Consider the following 25310-nt stretch of genomic DNA (forward strand, 5'->3'; position numbering starts at 1 on the left):
ATCCCCGCTTGTTCCCACCCAGACCCCGGGGGCGGGCTCTGGACTTGAACTTGGTTCTCAGCGCAGCACACCGGGGTACGGCCTGCCATCCCCTCCTTTTTACAGGTGAGAAAACAGGCTGGAGCGAGGTTGAGCAACTGCGCCTTGGGCGCCGGGCTCACAAACGCCATTGTCACCGGGGCCTGTGGAGTTTGTGTTTTCCAGAATGCCCAGGGTGGGTTTGGGAAGCTGGAAGGAGTTGAGAGGAAGATGTTGCTGGCGCATAGCGAGGGCTGAGAACCCCGAGGTCGCGGCCTCCCGTGGGGCTGAAGGCGGGAGTCTGTCACCCTGGGGCTCTGCAGCTGGGGGGACGGGACGCCTGGGGACAGCGCAGCCTTACCTGTCCCGGCGCTCACCTGCTGCCTGGCTCGGAGGTGGCAGGTGGCAGGAGGTGTTCCATGCTTTTCTGGGTCCCCCTTTCTGTGCCCCACCCTGAGGGGGGCGGGAGGGTGGGCGTGGGGTACCAGAGACCGGCCAGACCTGTGGGACCCGGGGCTCGGGCTGTCTGGGGAGCCCGTCAGTCACCCGATGCAGCCGGCTCTTCCGGGGCTGGGACACCTGTGGGCGGCGGGAGCCTGTGTCCTTGCAAGCTCATAAATACTGCAGCGCATCGGTGGTGGCCGAGAGGACCGTGAGGGCAGCTGGCACGCCCCTGAGGGTGAGCCGGGGTCCCCTCCCCGATTGCTCCCCCCACGCCCCAGCTCCCGGCCTTCGGTGGATGGTTCCTCCAGACCCGATGCACCCGCCCAGGTCCCCAGGGCAGGTGGACAGAACCTCAGAACCTCAGTCGGCCAGAGAACTGGGGAGAAAACGGGGTTGGGGCACATGCAGGTTCAGGGCTGGGGAGGCAGCTGGGGTGAGGATGGAGCTCGGGAGGAGTGAGGCTGAAGGCAGGATGGGATGCTGGAGAGAGGACCAGGTTGCTCCTGGCAGGTGGAGGTAATGAGCAATCCGGGAGTAGAGTGGGAGCTATCGGGTCCTGAAGAATGAAGTGGAAATCTGGTAATGCATGCAAAGAACTCGGGTGATAGATTGCTAAGGAAGGCTGAGATCTTGGGCATGGAGTTGTCAAAGGTGTCTGAGCCCCAGGCCCCCTGAAGCTGCGACAGATGGACCGCTGAGGATGGAGCCCTCAAAGGCATCCGGCCCTCAGCCACCCAGCCCCCTCCCCAAGCCCCTCCCAGAAGCAGGAGCCTGGGCCGGAAGGGTTCAAAAGCCAACTTCATCTCATCCGTGCCATTGAGTCACCTGGTTGCTCAGTTTCCTATATGTGACGGGGTTGATGATGAGGTGGCCACCACCTCCCAGGAATGCTGCGAGGCCTCCCGGCGTTAATCTATGCAAAGTGCTGAGCAGCGAGGCCCAGAGACCTCATTAATTATTCTCTCTCACCAGCATCTGCTCCGCCACTCCCCTCGGAGACGTTTCAGTCATTCAGCCTCCCTCCCCCACGGACACCCTGACCGACGGACAGACACGGACGGCCCTGCCTGGCATCTCTCCATTCTCCATCCTTTGTGGGACCCAGAACCGGTGGCATCCCTGCGTCTGACTCTGCCCCCCCACCCCCCACCATGGGCCCCTATGTTGGGTGCTGGCTCTCCTGCTGTCTGCCCCTCCTTTTCTCCCTGGCGGTCCAGGGATCCCCGGAGTATCCTCGCGTTACCCCAGAGCAAGTCCATCTGTCCTACCCAGGTAAGTGCCCCTGACTCTCATTCTGCCTCTCCTTCTTCAGCCCTGGGGTTGTCTGGGGGTGAAGGGCTCAGGAATCTCTGTGGAAACCCAGGCTGGTGACTTGCGCTTCTGAGCCTCAGTGATCTGCCTCTGTGAAATGGGATTCCAGCAGGCCTGTGTCCCACTGTGTGGGGAAGGATGAAGCTGCTCTGGAGGACTGTCTCGCTCACAGCCTCAGTCTTACCCCAGGAACTGGCATGTTATCACAGAGTTCAGAAGTCAGTCGTGGAAGAAACCAGTAAATGAATGAAGGGGACCTAGATCTCCCTGGGTCCCCTCTTTCTCCATCCCTCCTAGCCCAGGCTGGCCTTGTGTTCCTAAAATTCCTGCCTCTACTTCCCAAGTGTTTGTTTTATTCTTTTGAGACAGTTTCTCAGACTTGTAGCCCAGGCTAGCCTGAAAGTATCCCTGTGCCTTCTTTCTGTCTTAGGCTCTCAGGTGCTGGGATTGAAGGGGTGAGCCACGATGCCATGCTTTTTTCTTCTCTCTTCTCTCCTCTCTTCTTTCTTTCTCTCTGTCTCTTTTCTTTTGGAGACTAGGTCTTAGGGGTTGAACTCAGGGCTGGGGCATGCTGAACCAGCACTCTACCGAACTGAGTATGTTTTTGTTTTTGTTTTTGTTTTTTTAAATCTGGTTTATTAAGACAGAGTCTTGATCTGTACCCCAGGCTAGCCTTGAATCTCAATCTTTCTGCCTCAGCCTCCCAAATATTTGGATTTCAGGCACGGACCACTGCTCCAGGCTGGGTGAGATCTGTTATCAAGAGGTGGTGGGAGCTGGAGAGGTTACTCTAAACCCAGCACTCAGGAGACGAGGCACCAGAGACAGGTGTTCAAGGCCAGCTTTGACTAAAGAGCAAATCTGAAGCCAGCCTGGGCATCATAAGACCCTGCCTCAAAAAAAAAAAAAATCTCTCTATTGGATGTACTAGCTCTCACCTCTATTCCCAGCACTTGAGAGGTAAAGGCAGGTGGATCTGTCCAAGGCCAGCCTTGGCTATATAGTGACTTCCAGGCTAGCCTGGGCTATGTGAGGCCCTGTCTCAAAACAAAACAAAACATGGGACAGGGCTTGGAGACTCTGGCCCCTCTGTGTGCAGACTGCCTGGGTTCAAATCCCAGATCTGTCACTTAGCTGCTAAGGCACGCTTGGGCACTGAGGGCCAGTGGGGAGACAGGAGGTGACCTTGTGGTGGGAGTTATGGGTTGCCAGTTGTTTTCTGTGCAGTCACATGACTGAGCTCTGGGTGGAACATAGACCCTCTCACCCCATTTTGTATTAGAGCCGAGTTATACCACCAGAAGTGGCCGCCAACCTTAGGGAACGGACGGGTTCATGTGACGGGTTTCCTTACGTGTGTGTTTCTTTGTTTTGATTTAAAAAATTCAAGATAGTGGTTTCAGGACATTTTCGTTAGGATTTTTTTTTTTTTTTTTTTTTTTACTACATGTATTTATTTTGTGTGTATGGATGTGCATATGTGTGTGTCCCTGCTGTGTGTGTGTGTGTGTGTGTGTGTGTGTGTGTGTGTGTGTGTGAGGACAACTCTCTCTCAGGAGTCAGTTCTCTCTTCCACCTTGGGAGTCCCAGGACTGAACTCAGGTCATCAGGCTTGGCAGCAAGCACCTCTACCCACTGAGCCGTCTGGCCGGCGCCAGGACATTTTCATAGTTTCTATCATGGCACCCTCCCCTTTTCTTCTCCCTCCCATCCCTCCTCCCTCTCTCTCTCTGGTCCTCTTCCCCTCAAATAATCTCCCATCTGCTCTCATATGGGCACACACACGTTGTATGTAATTGGTCAGATTCGGAGTCTTTGCAGGAGAGAGACCATGGGCTGTTGTCCTTCATCCCCATCATCCTCTCTCCCTCCCTTTTAGACTGTTTCCTTTCCCTTGTGGGTTAAAATAACACACACACACACACACACACACACACACACACACACACACACACCGGATTCTGCATATGAGGGAAACTGATCTCTCTCTCTCTCTCTCTCTCTCTCTCTCCACTGACTGGGATTCATCCCCAACACTGCCAAACACAAAACTCCAAAAAGAAGAAAATAGTAACAAAGACCTCCTGTGTAAATGTCATTTTTATTGAATGAGAACTACATTTACCAAAGAAGAGAGTTAATGAAGGATGCTATTGTTTTACCTTTGTTTTTAAAAACCCATTACGTTTTATTTATTTATCTCTTAATAAATGTGTGTAGCGGTCAGAGGACAACCTGTGAGAGTCAGTCCTGGAGATCGCCCTCCAGTCATCAGGCTCGGTGGCAGGCCCCTTTGCCCACTGACCATCCCACCAGCCCGTATTTTTAAACTGTGTAATTTAAAATGTTTTCACTGCTGAGTGCGTGCATGTGGCCGCCTGTGCAATGACGCGGGTGTGGAGGTCGGTGAGGGAATATCACTGACTCAGTGGTTTCACATCTCTCCTTTAAACCTCCTGGATTTGCTGCTGTGTGTGCACACAGGTGGGGTCGGTCGGGTTGTCAGCTTGGCGGCAGGGGCCTTTACCCACTGGACCAGCTCAGCAACCCTTGAATCTCTTTAATGTCAGGCTGAGTAGTCGTGGGGTTCTCCTGGATTTACTTCTGGTTCAATCCATCTGGATCCACGGCTCTGGCTGCTGTGAGGCTGTGCGATCTCACACAGAGGGGCAGAAGCAGGAGACAAGAACTCGGCGCAGTCGGGGATAACTGTGGCTCCTTTCCTTTGGAACTACGCCCAAATGTAACATAGGATTGTTTCTTTTGGTCAAAAATTTAAAGCTTTGCCAGGCGGTGGCGGTGGCACACGCCTTTAATCCCAGCACTCGGGAGACAGATCTCTGAGCTCCAGCCTGGTCTACAGAGCAAGTTTCAGGACAGCCAGGGCTGCACAGAGAAACCCTGTCTTGAAAAGCAAAAGACAAATGAAACAAAAACTTAAAGTTTTTAAATTTGAAGTAATTTGAGACTTGTAGACGAATTCCTGAGGTGGTAAAGCCACCTGGGCCTGGTTGCACATGTCTGCAATCTCAGTATTCTGAAGGAAGAGGCAGGAGGGTGGTGAATTCAAGAGCAGCCTGGACCTTGTCTCAAAAATAATAGTAGTATTTAAACCCAGCCAGCACTCAGGAGGCAGAGTGAGTTCCAGGACAGGCAGGGGTGCACAGTGAGAGTCTGTCTCCAGAACAACATGACAGTAATAATAATAAAAATAATACTAAATGGAGACCCACTGAGGTAGAGTCTGGCTGTAGGTCACACAACCTGGAATAATGTTAATATTAATAGAGTCCACTATCCTTATTTAAAGCTTTTATTTTATTTTTTATTTTCTTTTTCAGGTTAGTTTTTTTTCCCCAAAAAATTGGGCATACTGTACTTTGGATTCCTTATTTATTTATTTTGTTATTGATGTTGTTTTGAGACAGTCTCGATATGAAGCCCTGGCTGGTCTTCAAGTCACTATGTAGGTCAGGCTGTCTTCTAACTCATAGAAATCCATCTGCCTCTGCCCCCCATGGTGCTGGGATGAAAGGTGTGTGCCATCATGCCTGGCTGAATTCCTTCTATTTTTAATAGTTTATTTTTTACTTTTATGTGTATGGTGTTTTGCCCGAGTGTGTATCTGTGCACCATGTGTGTACCTGTGCGGGTGTAGGCCAGAAGAAGGCATCTGATCCCTTGTGAGCCAACATGTGGGTGCTGGGAACTGAACCCAGGTCCTCTGGAAGGGCAGCCAGCGCTGTTAACCGATGAGCCATCTCTCCAGGCCTCTGACATCTTTTTATTGTTGTTGGTTTGCGGATAGGGTCTCATGCAGTTCAGACTGGCCTTGAATTCTCTATTAGCCAAGAAAGAGAACATCTTATGTAACAGTGGTAGGATTATTAAAAATTGAAATTTGAGGGGCTGAAGGGATGGTTCACTGGTTAAGAGCACTGGCTACTCTTTCGGAGGACCTGGGTTCAGTTCTCAACACCCACTGGGCAGTGCACAAACATCTGTAACTCCAGTTCCAGGGCATCCAGTGCCTTCTTCTGACCTCCGTGGGTATCGAGCATGTGGAACACAGACATGCTCCAGCTAAACACTGATACACAGGAACTCAATCTGAAAGAGAATCGCAATCCCAGCTACTTGGGAGGCTGAGGCGGGAGGAATGCTCAATTCAGGAGCATGAGATCCGTCTAGACTGCAATGAAATCCGTGTAAAAACAGAAGGAAAGCCAGGCACTGTGACATCGTGAGTTCCAGGCTACCCAAGGGTACTGAGTAAGACTCTCAGACTCCAACCGTAACAAACCAAAGCAGAGTCAAACTAACCAAAGGCAGGAATGGACACTGGCAGATTCTAGTTAAGCTATAGATCCGGATCAAACATCCCCAAGGCCACTACTAATTTTATTACAGGGTCTGACCTTGGGATGAGGGAAGACACCGTGTTTTTTTTTTTTTTTTTTTTTTTTTTTGTCTCCTGCTGTGCATTGTCTGGATCAATAGCCTAGGCTGGCCTCAAAGGGGAAATCCTCCTGCCTCAGTTTCCTGAGTGCTAGAATTGCAGGGGTGTGCACCCCCCACAGCCAGCATCTAAATCTTTGTCTTCTGTGACCTTTGTATTTTCTGAGAACTGGTCAGTTATTTTAATCTCTTTGCTATTGTTTGGAGGTTAGTACTAAGGTTGTATTTGGGGCGAGAAGATTGTGGCTGTGACTCTGTGTCCCTCTCTGCACTGGAGGGTCCGTGGTGTGGATGAGCCTTAGGACTGCTGCTGCTGCTGCTGCTGCTGCTGCTGCTGCTGCTGCTGCTGTTGCTGCTGCTGCCCCTGATTCATTGGCTCCTTAAGCAGATGCCTGCTGGGCCTATCCGCTGTAAAGCCTTTGTTCTTTCTTTTGCAGCTAATGAACAGCTTGGGGAGAGATTGCTCAAGGAGATGCAAGTCCTGTTTCTCCACAAATTGTCACCCACTGGTTTGTTTGAGCATCCGGCAGTGCAGTCATTCTTAATATTGTGCTTGCCTAATTGGGACTTTTTAATTTTCTTTTTCCTTCTTTCCATATATATGTTTATAAAAAATGTTCATCTGTATGAATACAGATACATCTCATTCTCCCACATGCTAGGCAAGGGCTGTACTGTTGAGCCACACCCCAGCCCCTCCCTAGGGGATTCTAGGCAGGGGTTCTACCACTGAGCCACACCCCAGTCCCTCACTGGGGGATTCTAGGCAGGGGCTCTACCACTGAGGCACACCCCAGCCCCTCACTGGGGGATTCTAGGCAGGTGCTCTACCACTGAGCCACACCCCAGCCCCTCACTGGGGGATTCTAGGCAGGTGCTCTACCACTGAGCCACACCCCCAGCCCCTCACTGGGGGATTCTAGGCAGGGGCTTGACCACAGAGCCGTGATCCCAGCTGTCCCTTTCCGTCTAACTGAGATTTTGGTGTTAGGAACTCTGCCCCTCCCTCCTGCTTGCCTCACTCATCCATTTATTCAATGATTTCTTTCCATGCCAGACTCGTGAATTTGTTTTTTTCATTCTCTGGGTGAAAATCCAGCACCATCATTTCGTATTGCTTTTCACAGTGTCCCAGATTTAGTCTCTTGGGATTTGTTTGCACTGGGCTTGGGAGTGGTGGTGTGCTGAAAATGTGAGTCAGTGGTAGAACATTTGCTTCGCATGTCTGAAGCTCTGAGTCCCCCGAACCTAAAAAGAAAATCCCTTCTTCCTGCATTAGAGGCATGACTGACCTGGTAGCTGCGCTGATGTGGTCTGTTTTATCGTTAGCTTCATCAATCCTTTAGGACGCTGCTTTCCACACAACTTTCTCCCCACTTCCTTCAGTGTGTTGATGGCATTCACTTTGCAATATAGCCACGTGCTATATTTTCCCTTCACATCTGGCTGATTTTAACATTCTCTTAAGTTTTACTGTATTCATGAGCACATGTGTGCGTGCGTGTGCGTGTGTGTGTGTGTGTGTGTGTGTGTGTGTGTGTGTGCCTGTGCCTGTGCCTGTTTGTCTGTATGTGTGCCATACGCATACAGTGCTCTTGGAGGCCAGAAGAGGGTGCTGGATCCTCTGAAATTGCATCACTGATAGTTGTGAGCCATTGTGTGGGTGCTAGAAACTGAACTGAACCCAGGTCCTCTGCAAGAGCAGCCAGTGCTCTTAACCACTGAGCCATGAGGTTCTTTTAATTTTAGCGGTGTGTGTGTGTGAGTGAGAGAGAGAGACAGAGACAGAGACAGAGAGGAGAGGGCACATGAATATAATATAATCCGGGAAGTTAGACTGATATAAAAAGGTCACCTGGAGAAGCATCTGCTCTCACTATTACGCTAATCCCATTGCCCACCCTCACCCCACCCCCATCTGTCCATCTTTTCAGCTCCTGGGGTGTCCTTTCTGTATTCCCTTTGTACATGTGAGCAGTGGCTTTCATAGCTCTATATCCCCGAATTTTAGGGCGGCTAACTGTATTATTTGTCTCTGATGCTAACTATGTAGTCCAGGCTGATCTCAAACTCCTGATCCTCCTGCCTCAGCTTCCCAAGTGGATGGGCTTACAGATGTGCTCCACCATGCCTTGCTAAGTTGACCTGCGCTTTCAAATTACTGGTGGAAGAATCTATGACCTTAATGTTAGAATAGCACTTGGTGTTTTTACTTACTGTGGTTGTACTTGGTGTTTAGAGAGAGCTGGCCTAGAACTCACTATGTGGCCTGGGCTGGCTTTGAACTCATGGAATTACAGGTGTCCTCACCACCCCAGGCTCCATGTGGCATTTTGTTTATTGCTTGCTTGTGTATGAAGGGGGTATACACATTGTGTGGAGATCAGAGGACACCTTGTAAGAGTTGATTTCTCTCCTTCCACCATGGGTTCCTGGGCTTGAACTCGTCTTTCGGGCATCACAGGCAGTGTTCTGAGCAGCTGAGCCATCTCACTGGCCCTCTGCTTGGGTTTATTGTTTTGAGTCAGGGTTTCTCTGTGTTGCCCTGGCTGTCCTGGAACTCACTCTGTTGACCAGGCTGTCCTCGAACTCACAGAGATCCATCTGCTTCTGTCTCCCGAGTGCTGGATTAAAGGTGTGCGACACCACCACCCGGCTCCACATGGTATTTTTAAAGCCTGGATTTGGTTGTTTGATCTGAGAGTCTGAAGTGTATATTCCTCTTCTGGAGCCCCTGTTAGTCTTGGGAGTTCTTTCATTTTTCTTTAATATATCTGTGTTTGAGTTGTAAAGGAAGGAAGGGAGCGCCACAATAGATAGACCACATCAAAAAAGGAGAAAGAGAGGAGAGAGAAAGAGAGAGAGAGAGAGAGAGAGAGAGAAGAATTAGAGGCCGTCATTAAAGAACCTGGCCTGTGATATAAAAAGCCACTGTGGCTTGGGGATTTAGCTCAGTAGCAGAACGCTTGCCTAGCAAGTGCAAGGCCCTGAGTCTGGTCCTCAGCTCTGGGGCCGGGGCTGGGCCGGGGGGTTGGGGGGGTGGGTGGTAAGCCACTGTGTACAGATCTGTTCTACAGACAGGCATGGTGACTCACTCCTATTGCCCCAGCTGAGGCAGGAGGATTACTGTAAGTGCAAGGCCATTCTGGGCTACATAACAAGTTCTGAGCTAACCTGGGATGCAGTCTGAGAGCCTGTCCGTCCCGCAGACAGGGTGAACGTCACAGCTTGCCCCTGCCCTACAGCTGCCTTTGCCCCCTCCGGGTCACGTCACTTTCTTCCTTAGCGGCCTCCAGACACCTGTCTGGAGCTCTCATGGTGCCGTGAGTGTGCCACGTCGGCTGCAGGCTAGCAGAGTGATGAAGAACGAGACATTGACTCAGCCTGTAAACCTCATTGTTATGAGTTCTTTGCCTAAGGTTGTCCCTCCTGTTCACTAAAGATGTCTGCCAGGGCATTCTCAGGATGCCAAACCAGTCACCCACAAACAAAGGCACAGGGCCACAGTGTTGGCACAGAGCCTCCAGCACCCTGCAAGTCACCTCTCTGTGACTCAGTGCTTAGCACGGTGTACTCGAAAGTAGCTACTGTGGCACGGTGTTTCTTTGTTTGTTTTGTCTTGATTTTAATTAGTTTATATGAACCACACATCAGAAGCCTCATAACGACATTTTCTCTTCATTTATTTTGGTTTTTCAAGACAGGGTTTCTCTGTGTAGCCCTAGCTATCCTGAAATTCAATCATAGACCAGGCTGGCCTTGAACTCACAGAGATCCACCGGCCTCTGCCTCCCGAGTGCTGGGATTAAAGGCACATGCCACCACTGCCTACCCCATTTTTGGACGTGTATACAATGTTTGTAATGCATACATTTTTGGACGTGTATACAACGTTTGTAATGTATACATTTTTGGACATGTATACAACGTTTGTAATGTATACATTTTTGGACATGTATACAACGTTTGTAATGTATACATTTTTGGACGTGTATACAATGTTTGTAATGTATACATTTTTGGACGTGTATACAACGTTTGTAATGTATACATTTTGGACGTGTATACAATGTTTGTAATGTATACATTTTTGGACGTGTATACAATGTTTGTAATGTATACATTTTTGGACGTGTATACAATGTTTGTAATGTATACATTTTTGGACGTGTATACAATGTGTTTGGGTCACATTCACCTCCCCCTCGCCCTCACTTGTTCTATCCCCCGCCTCTACTATCTCCTTCCTCTTCCAACTGGTCCTTCTCCTCTCCTGTCGTGTGTGTGTGTGTGTGTGTGTGTGTGTGTGTGTGTGTGTGTGTGACCCTCTGAGTTTTCTCACCGTTGCTTACAGAGCATGGGTGAATGGTTATTTACAGGAGCAGGAGCTACACAAAGCAGACCACAGATCCTTAGGGAAGGGCAGGGCTCGTGGGTTCCTCCCTCCTCCAGGTTTGATTTTTTTTTTTTTTTTAAACAGAGCCTTGCTATGAAGCTCAGGTTAGCTCAGAATTTGTTATGTAGTCCAGGCTGGCCAAGAAATTCCAACCCTCCTGCCTCAGTCCCCGGATGCTGGCTATATGATGCTGAGGATGGGAACTAGGTTTTGTGCTCACTGGGCAGGCTGAGCCGCATCCGCAGCCCCGCTCCCGACAGTTTATTTGTATTATTTTATGTGTATGGATGCTTTGGCTGCATGTATATCTGTGAATCATTTCATGTCAGGTGCCATCCGAGACCAGAAGAGGACATCAGATCCCGGGAACTGGAGTTACAGACAGTTGTGAGCTGCCTTGTGGGTACTGGGAATGAACCCAGGTCCTTTGGAAGAGCAACCAGTGCTCTAACCACTGAGCCATCTCTCCACCTTCCCCAACTATTTTTATAAATTCATTTATTATTTTGTTCATGTGGGAGGTAGGCACACCCATGCCACAGCACACATGTGGAGGTCAAAGGCCTGTTTTTTTGTTGTTTTGTCTTAAGACAAGGTCTCAGTATGTAGCCCTGGATGGCTTGTAGTTAGCTATGTAGACCAGGCTGGCATCAACCCACAGAAATATGTCTTCCTCTCTTAGGATTAAGAGCCGCCTAGCTCCGAGGACAACTTTTGGAAGCCATGTGGGCCTTGGGATTGGAACCCAGGTCACAATGATTGAGCCGTTTTGACAGTCCTTTTCCCTCCAGAGTATTTTCACCCCAGTTGACTGAATTCCAGGACCTGGAACCCAGTAGGCAGCCTCCTATTGTATTTGTATGAGTCTACGCTTCCTCACAACCTTGAAGGGTAGACAGCCCTGTTCCGTTTCACATATGGGGAAACTGAGGCTCGGGGAGGCGAAGCCACTTCCAAGGGAAGCCCAGCTTGGAAATAGCAGAGGGCATGGACTGAACTGCTGCGGCTAAGTGCCGCCCCCTCTCACCCCCCCCCAACCCTCCCAACCCCTACCCCCACTCCTAAACCCCCCCCCCCCGCCACTTCCTGCTTGATAGCCTCCCCCAGGCCCTGCTCTGGTTCCTCTCTCCCCAGGTGAGCCAGGCTCCATGACAGTGACCTGGACCACGTGGGCTCCAGCCCGGTCGGAGGTGCAGTTTGGCATACAGCTGTCGGGGCCCCTCCCATTCCGCGCCCACGGCGCCGCCAGCACCTTCGTGGATGGGGGGATTCTACGGCGCAAGCTGTACATGCACCGCGTGACGCTGCGGAAGCTGGTGCCCGGGGTCCAGTATGGTGAGAGGGTTGGCGGTGGGCAAGGGGAGGGATGTTCCAGAAGCTATCCAGCCCATCCGCCAGATGTGGGAGACCCTGGGATACCAGATTAGGTGTGACAACACAGGAAGATTCGAAATTCCAGGTCATCCTGGGCTACATAGATAGTTGGAGACTAGCCTGGGCTACCTGAGACGTTGCTGCTAAAAATAATAGTGATGATGATGATGATGTGTTTCCCTCCCTCTCCAGCGGCATGAGGGGCCTCCCCAGCTGACTGTTTTTTTCCCCCCTCAGTTTACCGTTGTGGCAGCTCTCAGGGCTGGAGCCGGCGGTTTCGCTTCAGGGCCTTGAAGAACGGGGTCCACTGGAGCCCCCGCCTGGCTGTGTTTGGGGACATGGGGGCTGACAACCCGAAGGCCCTGCCCAGGCTGCGGAGGGACACCCAGCAGGGCATGTTTGACGCGGTGCTCCATGTGGGTGAGGCACCGGCGAGGGTGCGCCCGGAGGCTGGCAGACGGGGTGCCCATAAGTCCAGTTCTGGGATGGGCTGGGTGGGGCGGGGTGGTTCTGACGGAACCCGTGGTTGGGACTGAGGGTGGGAGTTGAGGCTGACCCCAGATATGAGGTCTGAGGTTAAGATCTCAGCTCTGGTCCCTATAAATTCCAGCACTGGTTTCCTATTTTTTGTTATTATTGTTATTAGGCTCATTCAGAATACACAGAAATGTTATAGTAAATTAAAATGACTGGGCAGAGTAGCACATGTCTGTAATCCCAGCAGTGGAGGCTGAGGCAGGAGGGTTGCCCAGAATTCAAATCCAGCCTGAACAGTTTAAGTGAGACCTTTGTTTAAAAAAAAAAAAACAAGGGCGCCATGTGGTGGTGGTGCACGCCTTTAATCCCAGCACTCGGGATGCAGAAGCAGATCTTTGTGAGTTCGAGGCCAGCCTGGGCTACAGAGCGAATTCTAGAACAGGCTCCAAAGATACACAGAGAAACCCTGTCTTGAAAAACAAAAAAAAAAAAAACAACAAACAAACAAAACAAAACAAGAAAACAAGGGCTATGGGTGTGGCTCAGTGGTAGAGCCCCTGCCTAGAATCCCCCAGTGAGGGGCTGGGGTGTTGCTCAGTGGTGGAGCCCCTGCCTAGAATCCCCCAGTGAGGGGCTGGGGTGTGGCTCAGTGGTGGAGCCCCTGCCTAGAATCCCCCAGTGAGGGGCTGGGGTGTGGCTCAGTGGTAGAGCCCCTGCCTAGAATCCCCCAGTGAGGGGCTGGAGTGTGGCTCAGTGGTAGAGCCCCTGCCTAGAATCCCCCAGTGAGGGGCTGGGGTGTGGCTCAGTGGTAGAGCCCCTGCCTAGAATCCCCCAGTGAGGGGTTAGGGATGTAGAACTTGCCTAGCATCCAGAAGCTCTGGGGGTCAATCTCTAAGCAATAATGAAAGAAACAGTTGCTTTGGTAAAATCAGCATCAAACCAGACCCAGCTGTGTTATGGGAGCAAGCAGGATGGAGAGCTGGGCTGCTGTCAGGTCACATATGAGCAGGTCTGAGGTAGGGATCAAGACCCAGGTCCTGATCCTAGGAAGCAGAGCCTGGGCGTCACTCTCCCCCATTCCCCTACTACCCCCAGGAGACTTCGCCTACAACATGGACCAGGACAATGCGCGCGTTGGGGACAGATTCATGCGGCTCATTGAACCTGTTGCAGCCAGTGTGCCGTACATGACATGTCCTGGGAACCATGAGCAGCGCTAGTGAGTGTGGCGGGCTGCAGCGTCGGGCAAAAGCCAGATAGTGACACCCGTGTCCTTGTTAGAATCTCACTTAAGTGCCTCCTGCTGCAGGTGCCTCGGCTGTGGTAGAGAAAGAAGAGGTTAAGGGTGGGCTGGGAGCCATACTCTGGCCTCAAAGTTGAGGGGTAGGATTAGAGGCTGCTGAATCCAGGTCCTCACCCCTTGCTCTTTACAATTTCTTTTTCCCCCCAGCAATTTCTCCAACTACAAGGCCCGCTTTAGTATGCCAGGGGACAATGAAGGCTTGTGGTACAGGTAATATGGAGGGTCGGGCTGACCCCCTGAGGCATGGGTCATGCAGACTCCCATCTCTGACCCTTGCCTTTTGACCCCTGTAGCTGGGACCTGGGTCCTGCCCATATCATCTCGTTCTCCACTGAGGTATATTTCTTTCTCCACTATGGCCGCCACCTGGTTGAGAGGCAGTTCCGTTGGCTGGAGAATGACCTCCAGGTAGGCCCGAGTGCGAGCCCCCCCCCCCCCGGCCCGTCAGCCCTGCTGCTGTCCCTCACTCCAGTCTTTTTCCTCTAGAAAGCCAATAAGAATCGGGCAGCTCGGCCGTGGATCATCACGATGGGTCACCGGCCTATGTACTGTTCCAACGCGGATCTGGATGACTGCACGAGGCATGAAAGCAGGGTGAGGTCCCTTCCCTGGGTGGCAGTGAGACTTGGTGGGAGGACGGGCCTCCTCACCCCCCTGCTCATCCCAACAGGTCCGAAAAGGCCTCCATGGCAAGCTGTTTGGGCTAGAGGACCTTTTCCATAAATATGGTGAGTGATCCTGGGGAGTCCCCGGGCCCCATCTCTCTCCACGCAGGAGCCTGATGGTCACTGTTTCCGCCTTAGGTGTGGATCTGGAGTTCTGGGCTCATGAACACTCCTATGAACGGCTATGGCCAATTTACAACTACCAGGTGAGGCCCAAGGGGGACTCGGGACCAAATGGCCGATGTTCATGTGGTCAGACCCTCCCCAGGGCCTGACCAGCTGTGACCCATCACCCACTTTGTCCTTTCCTCCAGGTGTTTAACGGCAGCCTGGAAAAGCCCTATACCAATCCTCGAGGCCCCGTTCACATCATCACAGGATCTGCGGTGAGCAGGTGGGAAGGGACTGGTTTAGACTAGTTTAGACATGATGATGGCGACCATCGCTGCACTCTGAACTGGGAGACAAGGTGCTGCTGATGGTGTCTGTTCATCAGACAGACAGACACGGAGGCTAGGGTAGGAAACACAGCAGGTCACAGATAGGTGAAGCGCAGTGGTTGAAAGCCCTGTGTGGTGGTGCATGCCTGTAACTCCGGCATTCGGGAGGCTGGAAGCCCGGGGACTGCTCTGAGTTCAAGGCCATATATAGTGAATTCCAGACCAGCCTGGGCTACAGTATGAGACAGTATCTCAAAAGATAAAACAGGACCAGAGCGGGTAATGGTACTCACTGCCAAACCTGATTCCCAGGGCCCAACATGTGGAAAGAGAATATAACACACACACACACACACACACACACACACACACACACACACACTTGCTGAATAAATGTAATAAAGAAATAATAATAATAACAATAATAAAACAAGCAAAAGCACAAAACAAAGCTAGCCGTCATGGGGCAGCCTGTACTCATAGCACGTGGGAAGTGGAAGCAGGAGGATCAGGAGTTTGGTTCATCCTTGGCTACACAGCAGCTTTGAGGCCAGCATGGACTTACATGAGACCCAGGACAGACAATGGGCTGGAGAGAGGCTCAGCGTTAAGAGCGTCTGCTGTTCGTGCAGAGGACCTGAGTTCAGTTCCCAGCACCCAGTCAGGCAGCTGTGAGCTGACTGAGACATAGACACACGAGAAACAAACAAACGAACAGTTGCATCTGGGGTTCCTGCACCGTAAAGTCACTATGGCTTGCTTTTTTTTCTAAGACACTGTCTCTCCATGTAGCCCAAGCTGGCCTCAAGCCCTAGGCCCTGGTTTTTATTTTAATTCACTAATTAATCTTGAGACCAGCTCATAGAGTCTAGGCTGGTCTCAAACTTGATATCTAGTTATTATATAGTTCAAATTGACCTTGAACTTTCTAAATTAATATTTAGTCATTTGTTATTCTATTTTACGCGAAGGGGTGTTCTGCCTGCATGTATGTATGCACACCATGTGCATGCAATGCCTGAGGAGACCGAAAGAGGGCGTCATATCTCTAGAACTGGAGTTACGGATGGTTGTGAGCTAGGTTGCTAGGTTTGGTGGCAAATGCCTTTATTGGCCAAGCTTACCAGCTCCCAGTTTATTTTATTTTATTGTTTGTTTGTTTTGTTTTTCAAGATAGGGTTTCTCTGTGTAGCCCTGACTGTCCTAGAACTCACTCCCTAGACCAAACTGGCTTCGAACTCACAAAGATCTGCCTGCCTCTACCTTTCGAGTACTGGGACTAAAGGCGTGCGTGTGCCGCCACCACTCTGCCCCAGTTTAGTTTTGAGACAGGGTCTCACTCTATAATCCAGGCTGGTTTGGACCTGACTATGTAGACCAGTTGGCCTTGGCCTTTGAGATCCTCCTGTCTCAACCTCCCAAGTGCTGGGACTGAAGGTTGTGGCCAAGTCATAACTGACATGCTCTTGGAGGCCACTGAGTCCTGGCCTGAAGTGTTTCCTGCTGCCCCTGAGTCCAGTGCTGTCTGACCGTCTGTCTCCCACAGGGCTGTGAAGAGTTGCTGACTCCCTTTGTCATAAAACCCAGGCCCTGGAGCGCCGTGCGTGTGAAGGAGTATGGGTACACGAGAATGCACATCCTTAACGGCACCCACATGCACATCCAGCAGGTGTCTGAAGACCAGGTCTGTCAGGCATGGGTTATAAACTGCGCACCCTGGCCCAGGGGATGCAGGAGCTGAGTGGTTAAAACCTTGGGCTCAAAAGTAAATCAAGCTGGTCATGATAGTGCAGTCCTTTAATCCCAGGACTTGAGAGGCAGAGGCAGGCAGATCTCTGAGTTCAAGGCCAGCCAGCCTGGTCTACAAAGCAAGTTCCAAGACAGCCAGGGCTACACAGAGAAACCCTGTCTCAAAAACTAACAAACAAAAAATGTAATCAATACACTGGGTGTGGTGAGGGATGACTATAATCCCACCCCTTGAGAGACTGAGGCAGAGGAATTAGGGGGTCATGGCTCAGTGGTAGAGCCCCTGCCTAGACTCCCCCCAGTGAGGAGCTGGGGGCGTGGCTCAGTGGTAGAGCCCCTGCCTAGAATCCCCCAGTGAGGGGCTGGGATGTGGCTCAGTGGTAGAGCCCCTGCCTAGAATCCCCCAGTGAGGGGTGGGGGTGTGACTCAGTGGGAGAGCCCCTGCTTAACATGTGAGAAGCCCTAGGTTCAATCCTCAGCTCTGAAAAGAACAACAAAACACAAAATAAAATAAAAAATATAAAGAGTTGGGAAGTTGAGGCAATAGGACCTAGATTTCAAGGCCAGTTGGGCTACATAGAGTGACCATGAGCCCAAAAGAGAAAAAAAAAATGTACACTGAAACTGGAAGCCTGGGTTCAAATCCTGCCCGTGTTTTCTACCAGCCATGAGACCGTGAATAATTTCTCTGACCCCTGTGGTCTTCAGGGTTCATATCTGTGAAACAGGGTCGACCACAGCTTCTGGTTCACATAAAGTGCTGAGAGCATCCTGGCGGTGGGAAGTCAGACAGGGTAGTCGCTTTGAAGTAGGAGAAAGAACAGGTGGCTGATGGGAGTGAGGAGGATGCACGTGTGGTGGACCTGAACGTGACAGTCCAGTTTATTTCTGCATCTGTGTGTGCATGCATGCATGTGTGTGCACGTATGTATTCACACGCATGTGTGTGTACTCACCCATGTAGGCATGTGTGGAAGCTACAGGTCAGCCTTAAGCATCTTCCACTATCTCTGTCTTTTTTTTAAAAAGTTTTGTTTTTATTTTATGTGTTTGTGCACCTCTTGGCTTCAGTACCCAAGGAGGCCAGAAGAGGGCATCAGATGCCCTGAAACTGGAGTTACAGTTTATTTATTTATTTTTTATGATTTATTTGCATTGGTAGTTTGTGTACATGTGTGCTTGTGTAAGAGTGTTGGGTCTCCTGGAACTGGAGTCACAGACAGTTGTAAGCTGCCATGTGGGTGCTGGGAATGGAACCCAGGTCCTTTGGAAGATGTCAATGCTCTTAACCACCGAGGCATCCCTCCGGCCGCAAACTTTTTCTTGTTTGACTTGGGGTCTTTCACTGAACTTGCGAGCCTTAGTTAAGGTTTCATTGCTGTGAAGGGACACCATGACCACAGCAACTTTTATAAAGGAACACATTTAACTGGGGCTGGCTCACAGCGCAGAGGTTCAGTCCATCATCGTCACAGCAGCATGCAGACAGACATGGTGCTGGAGAAGGAGCCGGGAGCCCCACACGTTGATTCACAGGCAGCAGGAAGAGAATGTCACACTGGGCCTGGTTGGAGCGTCTGAGACCTCAAAGCCCACCACCTAGTGACACGCTCCCTCCAACAAAGCCACACCTACCCCAGCAAGGCCATGAATCCTAAAAGTGCCTCCCCCTATGAGCCTGTGAGGGCCATTTTCTTTCAAACCACACCAGAGCTTACCGCTTTACCTAGAGCAGCTGGACATAAGACTGTGAGCTACCAGTCTCCATACCCTTCCCCACAGTGCTGGGTTACAGGCCTGTGTTGTTGAGTCTGCCTTTAAAAAAGAAAAAGATATATTTTATTTTTTATTATGTGTATGTGTGTGTGCAGTGCACAGGTGAAGATGCCTGTGGAGGTGATAGAGGGCACCAGACTTCCTGGAGAAGAGTCACAGGCAGTTATAGCTGCTAGGAACTGAATCTGGGTCCTGTGTAAGAGTAGTAAAGGTTCTTTATTACTGAGCCATCTCTCCAGCCCCAGGCCCGTTCTTTTTAGTGTGTGTGTGTGTGTGTGTGTGTGTGTGTGTGTGTGTGTGTATACAGTGTGTGCACACCCAGGCCAGAGGAGGATGCCCAGTTGACCTCCTCTATCGCTCTCCCATTCTCTTGAGGCAGGGTCTCTCCCTGAACCTGAGGCTCCAGCCTCAGCTAATCTGGCCACCAGCAACACCTGTATCTCCTGCTCCACCTTCCTTGGAAATGGATTAGAGACAAACACAGGATACCGGGCTTTTTACCGGGTGCTGAGACCCCAAATCCAGTCCTCACAATTAAGGAGCAAATGCTCCTAACCACTGAGCCATCTCTCTAGTTCCACGCCTGGCTTTACATGGGTGCTGGGGATCTGAACTCAGGTCCTCATGCCTGAACAGCAAGACCTTTACCCACTGAGCAGTGCCCCAACTCCTCACAGTGGTTTTAAGATCATAACGAGCCGGGTGTGGTGGTGTACTTTTGCGGCAGGAGGATCAGAATTCAAGTTCAAGACCAGCATGGGCTTTCATAGCCATTGCCTCAAAAAGAAAAGAACAAAATACCAAAATAAAATAAAAATTAGAGTTCAGTGAGCACTGCTGTGTTCTGGGCATGGGATTAGACTGTCTTATATTTAGTGTAAGCAACTTACCCCCACAGTGATTCCCACAGGGACAGGATTCTTCCATCCACAGATGAAGGAACCTAACCTGAGAAAGGAAAAGCATTTTCCAGGGTCACAGAGTTCCAGACAGCAGAGCTACAATCTGACCCACAGACCACATCTTCAGCACCATCATTTACCAAGCAGTGCACTTACTGTGTAGGCTCGATATCCTTGTCTCTTCTGTCATACTGGCCCTGTAGCTATCTATATATCCTAGGGTTCCCTTGTATTCAAAATAACACAACAGCTGAGCAAAGAGACGTGCTCAGGGCAGTATGGACACTGGATACTCTGGAGTACAGGCTTCTGATGACGTCATCCAGATGTGCGAGGCATGTGGCTCAATTCATAGAGCGATTGCTTAGCAAACATGAGGTCCCGGGTTTGATCCTCAGCACCACATAAATGGTGGCTCATACCTGTAAGCCAGTGCCTAAGAGAGTGGGGGGTTCATACCTGTAAGCCAGTGCCTAAGAGAGTGTGGTGTGTTCATACCTGTAAGCCAGTGCCTAAGAGAGTGTGGGGTTCATACCTGTAAGCCAGTGCCTAAGAGAGTGTGGTGTGTTCAAAGTCATTCTTAGTTACGTTACATGAAATCCTCTCAAAACAAAACCAAAAGCCAACTAACCAACCAAGCAAACAAAAACCCCATCCCTTAGAGATAGCACATCACTGCTGCCTCCAATGGGAGGTGAGAGCCGAGTGTTCTTACACAGCCCAGGCTGACCTGGGACAGATCCTCCTGCCTCTGCCTCCCAAGTGCCGGCATTACCGGTGTGTACCACACCACACTCCTGGCTTCGTCTTGACTTTTCAAATCAGAGAGGTGTAGGAACTTGTCCAAGGTCATGCAGCCCTAGAGGTGGCAGTGGGATTTGGCCGCACAGGCCAGGCTTCCCTTCCTCACTGCCTCCTGTTTCTGCTCTTCACAGGATGGGAAGATTGTGGACGACATCTGGATAGTTAGACCTTTGCTTGGCCGGATGATGTACCACTAAGACTGGGGCTTCCCTCATGAAGACATGCTGATGCTGTGACCAGGCAGTGCCCTAGCCTGGGTGGGGAGTCAGGGCAGGACCCACTCCCCCGTCATCCGGAAGCCTGAGGTGAAGCCTCGAGAGAGGCCAGACAGCTCTTGCCTCCCGGGGAGGTCGGAGCCCAGACTGCTCGGAGAGGGAGGGCAGGTATGTGGGCACCAGCAGGGCTGCCTTGCCAACATAGTCCCACCCTCCTGCGTGGCTCTGACAGGGCAGGGGACCCATGTGCCTCAGAATAAAGAGGCTTACAGCCGTGGCTCCTTGGACTCAAACTTCCATTGGGCCATCTCTCTGCTTGCCCTCCCCTGAAGGGTGTCCTGTGCTGGGACCAGCAAGGCGGGCACAGCCCTCATGAAGGAGTCGCCAGTGGGGTATTCTGGTTCTGTCTTCACTTGGATCTAGTCCCTGCCTTGACCCATGATGTACTTGTGCCTCAGTTTCCCAGCCAGTACTATCTTCTCCAGGCAGAGAGGATAGGGTAACACTGTTGCCTCCCCCAAGGCACAGCTGCCAGGATTCAGGAGTTCACAGATCTGCTACATTCTCCCCTCGATGTCCCTTCTCCCCTTCTCCCCTTCTCCCCCTCCTCCCCCTCTCCTCTCCCTCCTCCCCCTCTTGCTCCCCTCCTCCTCCTCTTCTTCCTCTCCTCCTCCTCCTCTTCCTCCTTTTACGGATCCCACCAAGATTCACTGAGCACCTATCATGCCAGGAAAGGAGCGAGACAGGTCTCTCCCCTCACAGGACGCACAGGGAAGCAGGGACTTAAATAACAAGCAGCTTACAAGGGGTAAGTGCTGGGGGTGGGGGGAGGAACAGGGTCTGTTTGCAGGGAGATGGGTGACATTTGGACTAACATTGATGACAGGGGACACAGGTAAGGCAGGAAGGACATCCCAAACAGAGGTGCAGCCAGCCCAAAGGCCCTGAGGCAGATCAGTGCCCCCCCTGGGCTGAGGAGGCTGCTGTGGCTGTGAGGGAGAGGGGAAGAGGACAGAGCAGTGGCCGATTAAATGGACCTTGTATGCCACAGTGAGGACTTTGGCTGGAGCCGTGGGATGGCCTAGGCCGACCTCAGCAGATCCCTGCCCTGTGGCTCCCTATTCTTCCACTGGGCTGAGCAGCTCATTTTCCAGCCTCTTCAGGGCTTAGCCTCAGTGGCCTGTCACTCAATCAAAGGCTCACAGAACACATCAAGTTTTACCCTTCCCTTTGCAAGAGTGAGGCACCCACTGTCTGAGCTTTCTGAGTTCACTCTCTGAAGTGCCTCCAGGTTGAAAGCCCCGCCCCCCAGTGTGCTTTTGACAGGTTCTCATGTAGTCCAGGCTGGCCCTCAGCTCCCTATGTATCTGAGAATGACCTTGAACTTCTGATCCTCCTGCCTCCACCTCCCAAATGCTAGAATTGTAGGTGTGCATTACCATGCCTGGCTCAGGGTTGACCTCTTTTTTCCCCCCTAGAACTCACTGTGTAGCCCAGGCTGGCCTCAAACTCACAGAGATCTGCCTGGCTCTGCCTCCCGCGTCCTGGGATTAAAGGTGTGTGCCGCCGCCACCGGCGTTGACATCTTTTCTACCTTAGGTTTCCTCCTGATTGTCCCTCCTCATAGCCCTCCCTGGTGAGTGCCCCTTGAGGCCAGGTCTCTGGGCTGGCTCCACAATGACTTCAGTCCCCAGAGCCTTCACTGTCTGCCTCAGTCATGAGTCTGTCTCCTTCCCGGGCTCGGGACTCTGCGATGGTGACCAGTGCCATTCGTTTACACTTGAGGGCTGAGGTCCTTGGCGTCCTCTTCCCAGCCCATTCCGGGTCATTGCTGTCCTGGGATGGGCATCTCTCAGTTTCCTACTGGAGAAGGACAGGCCTGGTGTGGCCCAGCCTTAGGAAGGCTATCACATGCCAAGCTCTGACCCGGCTGGACACGTTGGGGACAGCGATGAATCAGGCAGAGAAAACAGGTCACCCAACCCAAATGATACATAAGCAGGGAATGCTGACCTGTCTTGAAGGGCCAACGCAAGGCTGTGGAGACACAAAGCTGCCGAGTTCCCCCAGGACACCACTGCGGACGGAACTGAGGGTCTCATGAACGGGCATGTTCTCGGCCAGGCTGTGAGTGTGCCTGGCGGGGAGAGTCCACACCTCAGAGCGCTAAGGCCTGCAGCCAGGCAGCACCAGAGGCCAAGTCCAGCTGTGCCACTTCCTGTGTGGTGACTGCAAGTCACAGGCCTCTGTGAACCTCTGGTCTTCGCCTACATGCAGAGGGAGCCCATGGGGAGCAGCCCTGCATGTATGAAAGAAAAGCTCAGCAGCAGCCTGTGTTCTCCCCCTCCCCTCCCCTCCCCTTCCTGTCTTACCTTTCTTCCTTTCAACACTCCAAATCCTATTTCTCCCCCATCCAGCCACTGACAAACACTCCAATTTCCATTCTTTGTCATGACAAGTGACATTTCCTATCTTCTCCACAGGCTGACCTTGATCTAGTGATCTTCTTGCTCAGCCTCTCTGAGCTGGAGTTACAGTTCCTGGCTGCCTTTTTTTGGGGGGAGGGTTAAGTTTTTATTTATTTTTATTTTCTGTGTATGAGTGTTTTTCTTACATGTATATCTATGTACTATGTACATTCCTGGTGTCCATGGAGGCCAGAAGAGGGTATCAGATTCCTGAGACTGGAGTTGCAGCTGTTTGTGAGACACCATGTGGATGCTAGGAACCGAACCTGGGTCCTCCGCAAGAAGAGTTAGTATTCTTAACCGTTGAGCTGTCTCTCCAGACCCCTAGCTGCCTTTAAAAAAAATTATTTTTATTTTTATTATTTTTTTTTAGAGACAGGGATTCTCTGTGTAGCCCTGGCTGTCCTAGAACATGCTCTGGCCTCAAACTCAGGCTGGCCTCAAACTCAGAGATTCATCTGCCTCTGCCTCCCCAGTGCTGGGATTAAAGCCATGGATCACCACCACCACCACCACCACCACAACCAGGCCTTGGTGTTTTTGTTTTTGTTTTTTTTTTTTTAAATCTTGGTTTGCTGATTCAGGGTCTCATTATGTAAGCCAGGCCGACTCCCCAGTCAAGTGCTGGTGTGACGGGCCACACACCACACTACCACACCCATCCCAGGACACATAGATCTTAACACTTACCCTGTAGATGCATTTTCTATCTGTTCTTTGTGATCTTCAAAATTTGAACTCTAGAAAGCTCAAGGATTTCTTGGATTCTGTTACCTCCCCAGCCCAGGTCACTGGTATATAGTTAGCTACCACCCAACTGTAGAGTACGTGAAGAAGGAAACCGGAAGGGAAGCCTCCTCCTTCAGTCCGGCACATCCCTCCAGAGCCTCACACAGAACAGCAAGGCCTCTGCTCCAGGGGACTCACAGAAAGGCCAGCGACAGCCTGAGAAGGAGACCCACGCTCACGAGGCCACTGCCACATCTGGTCCATGTGCCCTGCATGGGAAATCCTGGGGCTTTGGAAGGGATTGCTGAGCACAGAAATGTGCTCTTGAGTCCCAGGAGAGTTTGTGACCTGTTTTTCTTGTCCGCTGAGATGAACATGGCCACGCTACCATCTCCACTGTGTTTCCTTTTCCTTTTTAAAAATATGTTTTATCTTGGGGAATGGTTTCACAGAAAAACTGGAAAGATAAAAGAGTCCCACAGGAACCTGGTGCCCAGCTTTCTTTTATGATTAAAATCTCATATGATAGTACATTTGTTTTTTGGTTTCATTGTTTGGCGGTTTGGGAGCTCCCTTCAAAAGATTTATTTTTATTTTGTGTGTATGAGTGTTTTGCCTGTGTGTGTGTGTGTGTACTGCATACATGCAGATCTAGAGCCTGAGTTACAGACAGTTGTGGGCCACCAAGTGGGCTCTGGGAATGGAACCCGGGCCCTCTGGAAGAGCAGCCAGTGCTCTTAACCACTGAGCCATCTTTTCAATTTTTGATTATTATTTTCTTTTTCTCTATAGGAATTTTAATGGGGATTGCATTGATTCTGTAGATTACTTTTTTGTTTTGTTTTGTTTTTTGAAAAAGGGTTTCTCTGTGTAGCTTTGGAGCCTGTCCTGGAACTCACTCTGTAGCCCAGGCTGGCCTCGAACTCACAGAGACCTGCCTGCCTCTGTCTCCCGAGTGGTGGGATTAAAGGTGTGCGCCGCCACCTCCCGGCTTGTAGATTACTTTTTGTAATATGATCATTTTCCCAAAATCAGTTGTGTCAAAACAGTTCCTGATTCCTTCATTTTCTTCCTTTAGTATATATTTTTTCTCCCCAAGACAGGGTTTCTCTGTTTAGCCTTGGGTGTCCTGGAACTCACTCTCAGAGTGGCCTCGAACTCAGAGCTCTGCCTCTGCCTCCCGAGTGCCGGGATTAAAGGTGTGTGCCACTACCACCCTGCTAGACTGTTCGATTTTAAAACAGCAGTTAATTGTGTCTAGTTATGTCTCCATAGTAATATTAAAAAGGATTTGTTTTAAAAAAGCTATGTCTATGAATGTGGTTATGTGTGTAAGAGCTGTTAACCACTGAGCCAGCTCTCCAAAGCCCGCCCCTCCTCCTCCCTCCCGGTCCCCGCTCCATGTTTATATATTTCATTTTTATGTATAAGTGTTTGTCTGTGTGAGTGAATGCTGAGTGTGTGAGCTTGTACCAGAGGAGGTCAGAACAGGGCGTCAGGTCACTGTGAGCTGCTGGACACAGGGGCTGGGAACGAAACTGGGATCACCTGCAAGAATGGTGTGCACTCATGATACTGGACCACCTCTGCATCCCCACGCAGGCCACTCGTACACAGAAATGGCATTTGTGTTTCCTCCCCTCGAAACTAATGAACTGACAACGCACCGCCTCATACGTCAGTGTTTGCAGTCTAGACTTGGCAACCCCCTTCCTCTCTTGGACCCCCCTTTACCTGTGAGGCTGTGACATACTGAGACGAGGGACATGGGCATTGGCATT

General features: G+C 51.0%; 1 protein-coding gene across 1 annotated transcript; it reads left to right on the plus strand.

Moving 5' to 3' along the window:
- The first annotated feature begins 636 nt into the window (after nt 1-636).
- Acp7 (acid phosphatase 7, tartrate resistant (putative)) lies at nt 637-20625 on the plus strand. Its single transcript, XM_028859128.2, has 13 exons — nt 637-697; nt 1435-1734; nt 11762-11962; nt 12239-12421; nt 13574-13697; nt 13929-13991; nt 14075-14189; nt 14268-14375; nt 14452-14509; nt 14585-14652; nt 14761-14832; nt 16433-16570; nt 20249-20625. Exons 2-13 carry the CDS (start codon nt 1614-1616, stop codon nt 20312-20314), a joined length of 1317 nt encoding a protein of 438 aa, XP_028714961.1. The 5' UTR covers nt 637-697; nt 1435-1613; the 3' UTR covers nt 20315-20625.
- Nucleotides 20626-25310: the final 4685 nt, after the last annotated feature.

The sequence above is a fragment of the Peromyscus leucopus genome, chromosome 1, assembly GCF_004664715.2.
Source record: "Peromyscus leucopus breed LL Stock chromosome 1, UCI_PerLeu_2.1, whole genome shotgun sequence".
Lineage (NCBI taxonomy): Eukaryota > Metazoa > Chordata > Mammalia > Rodentia > Cricetidae > Peromyscus > Peromyscus leucopus.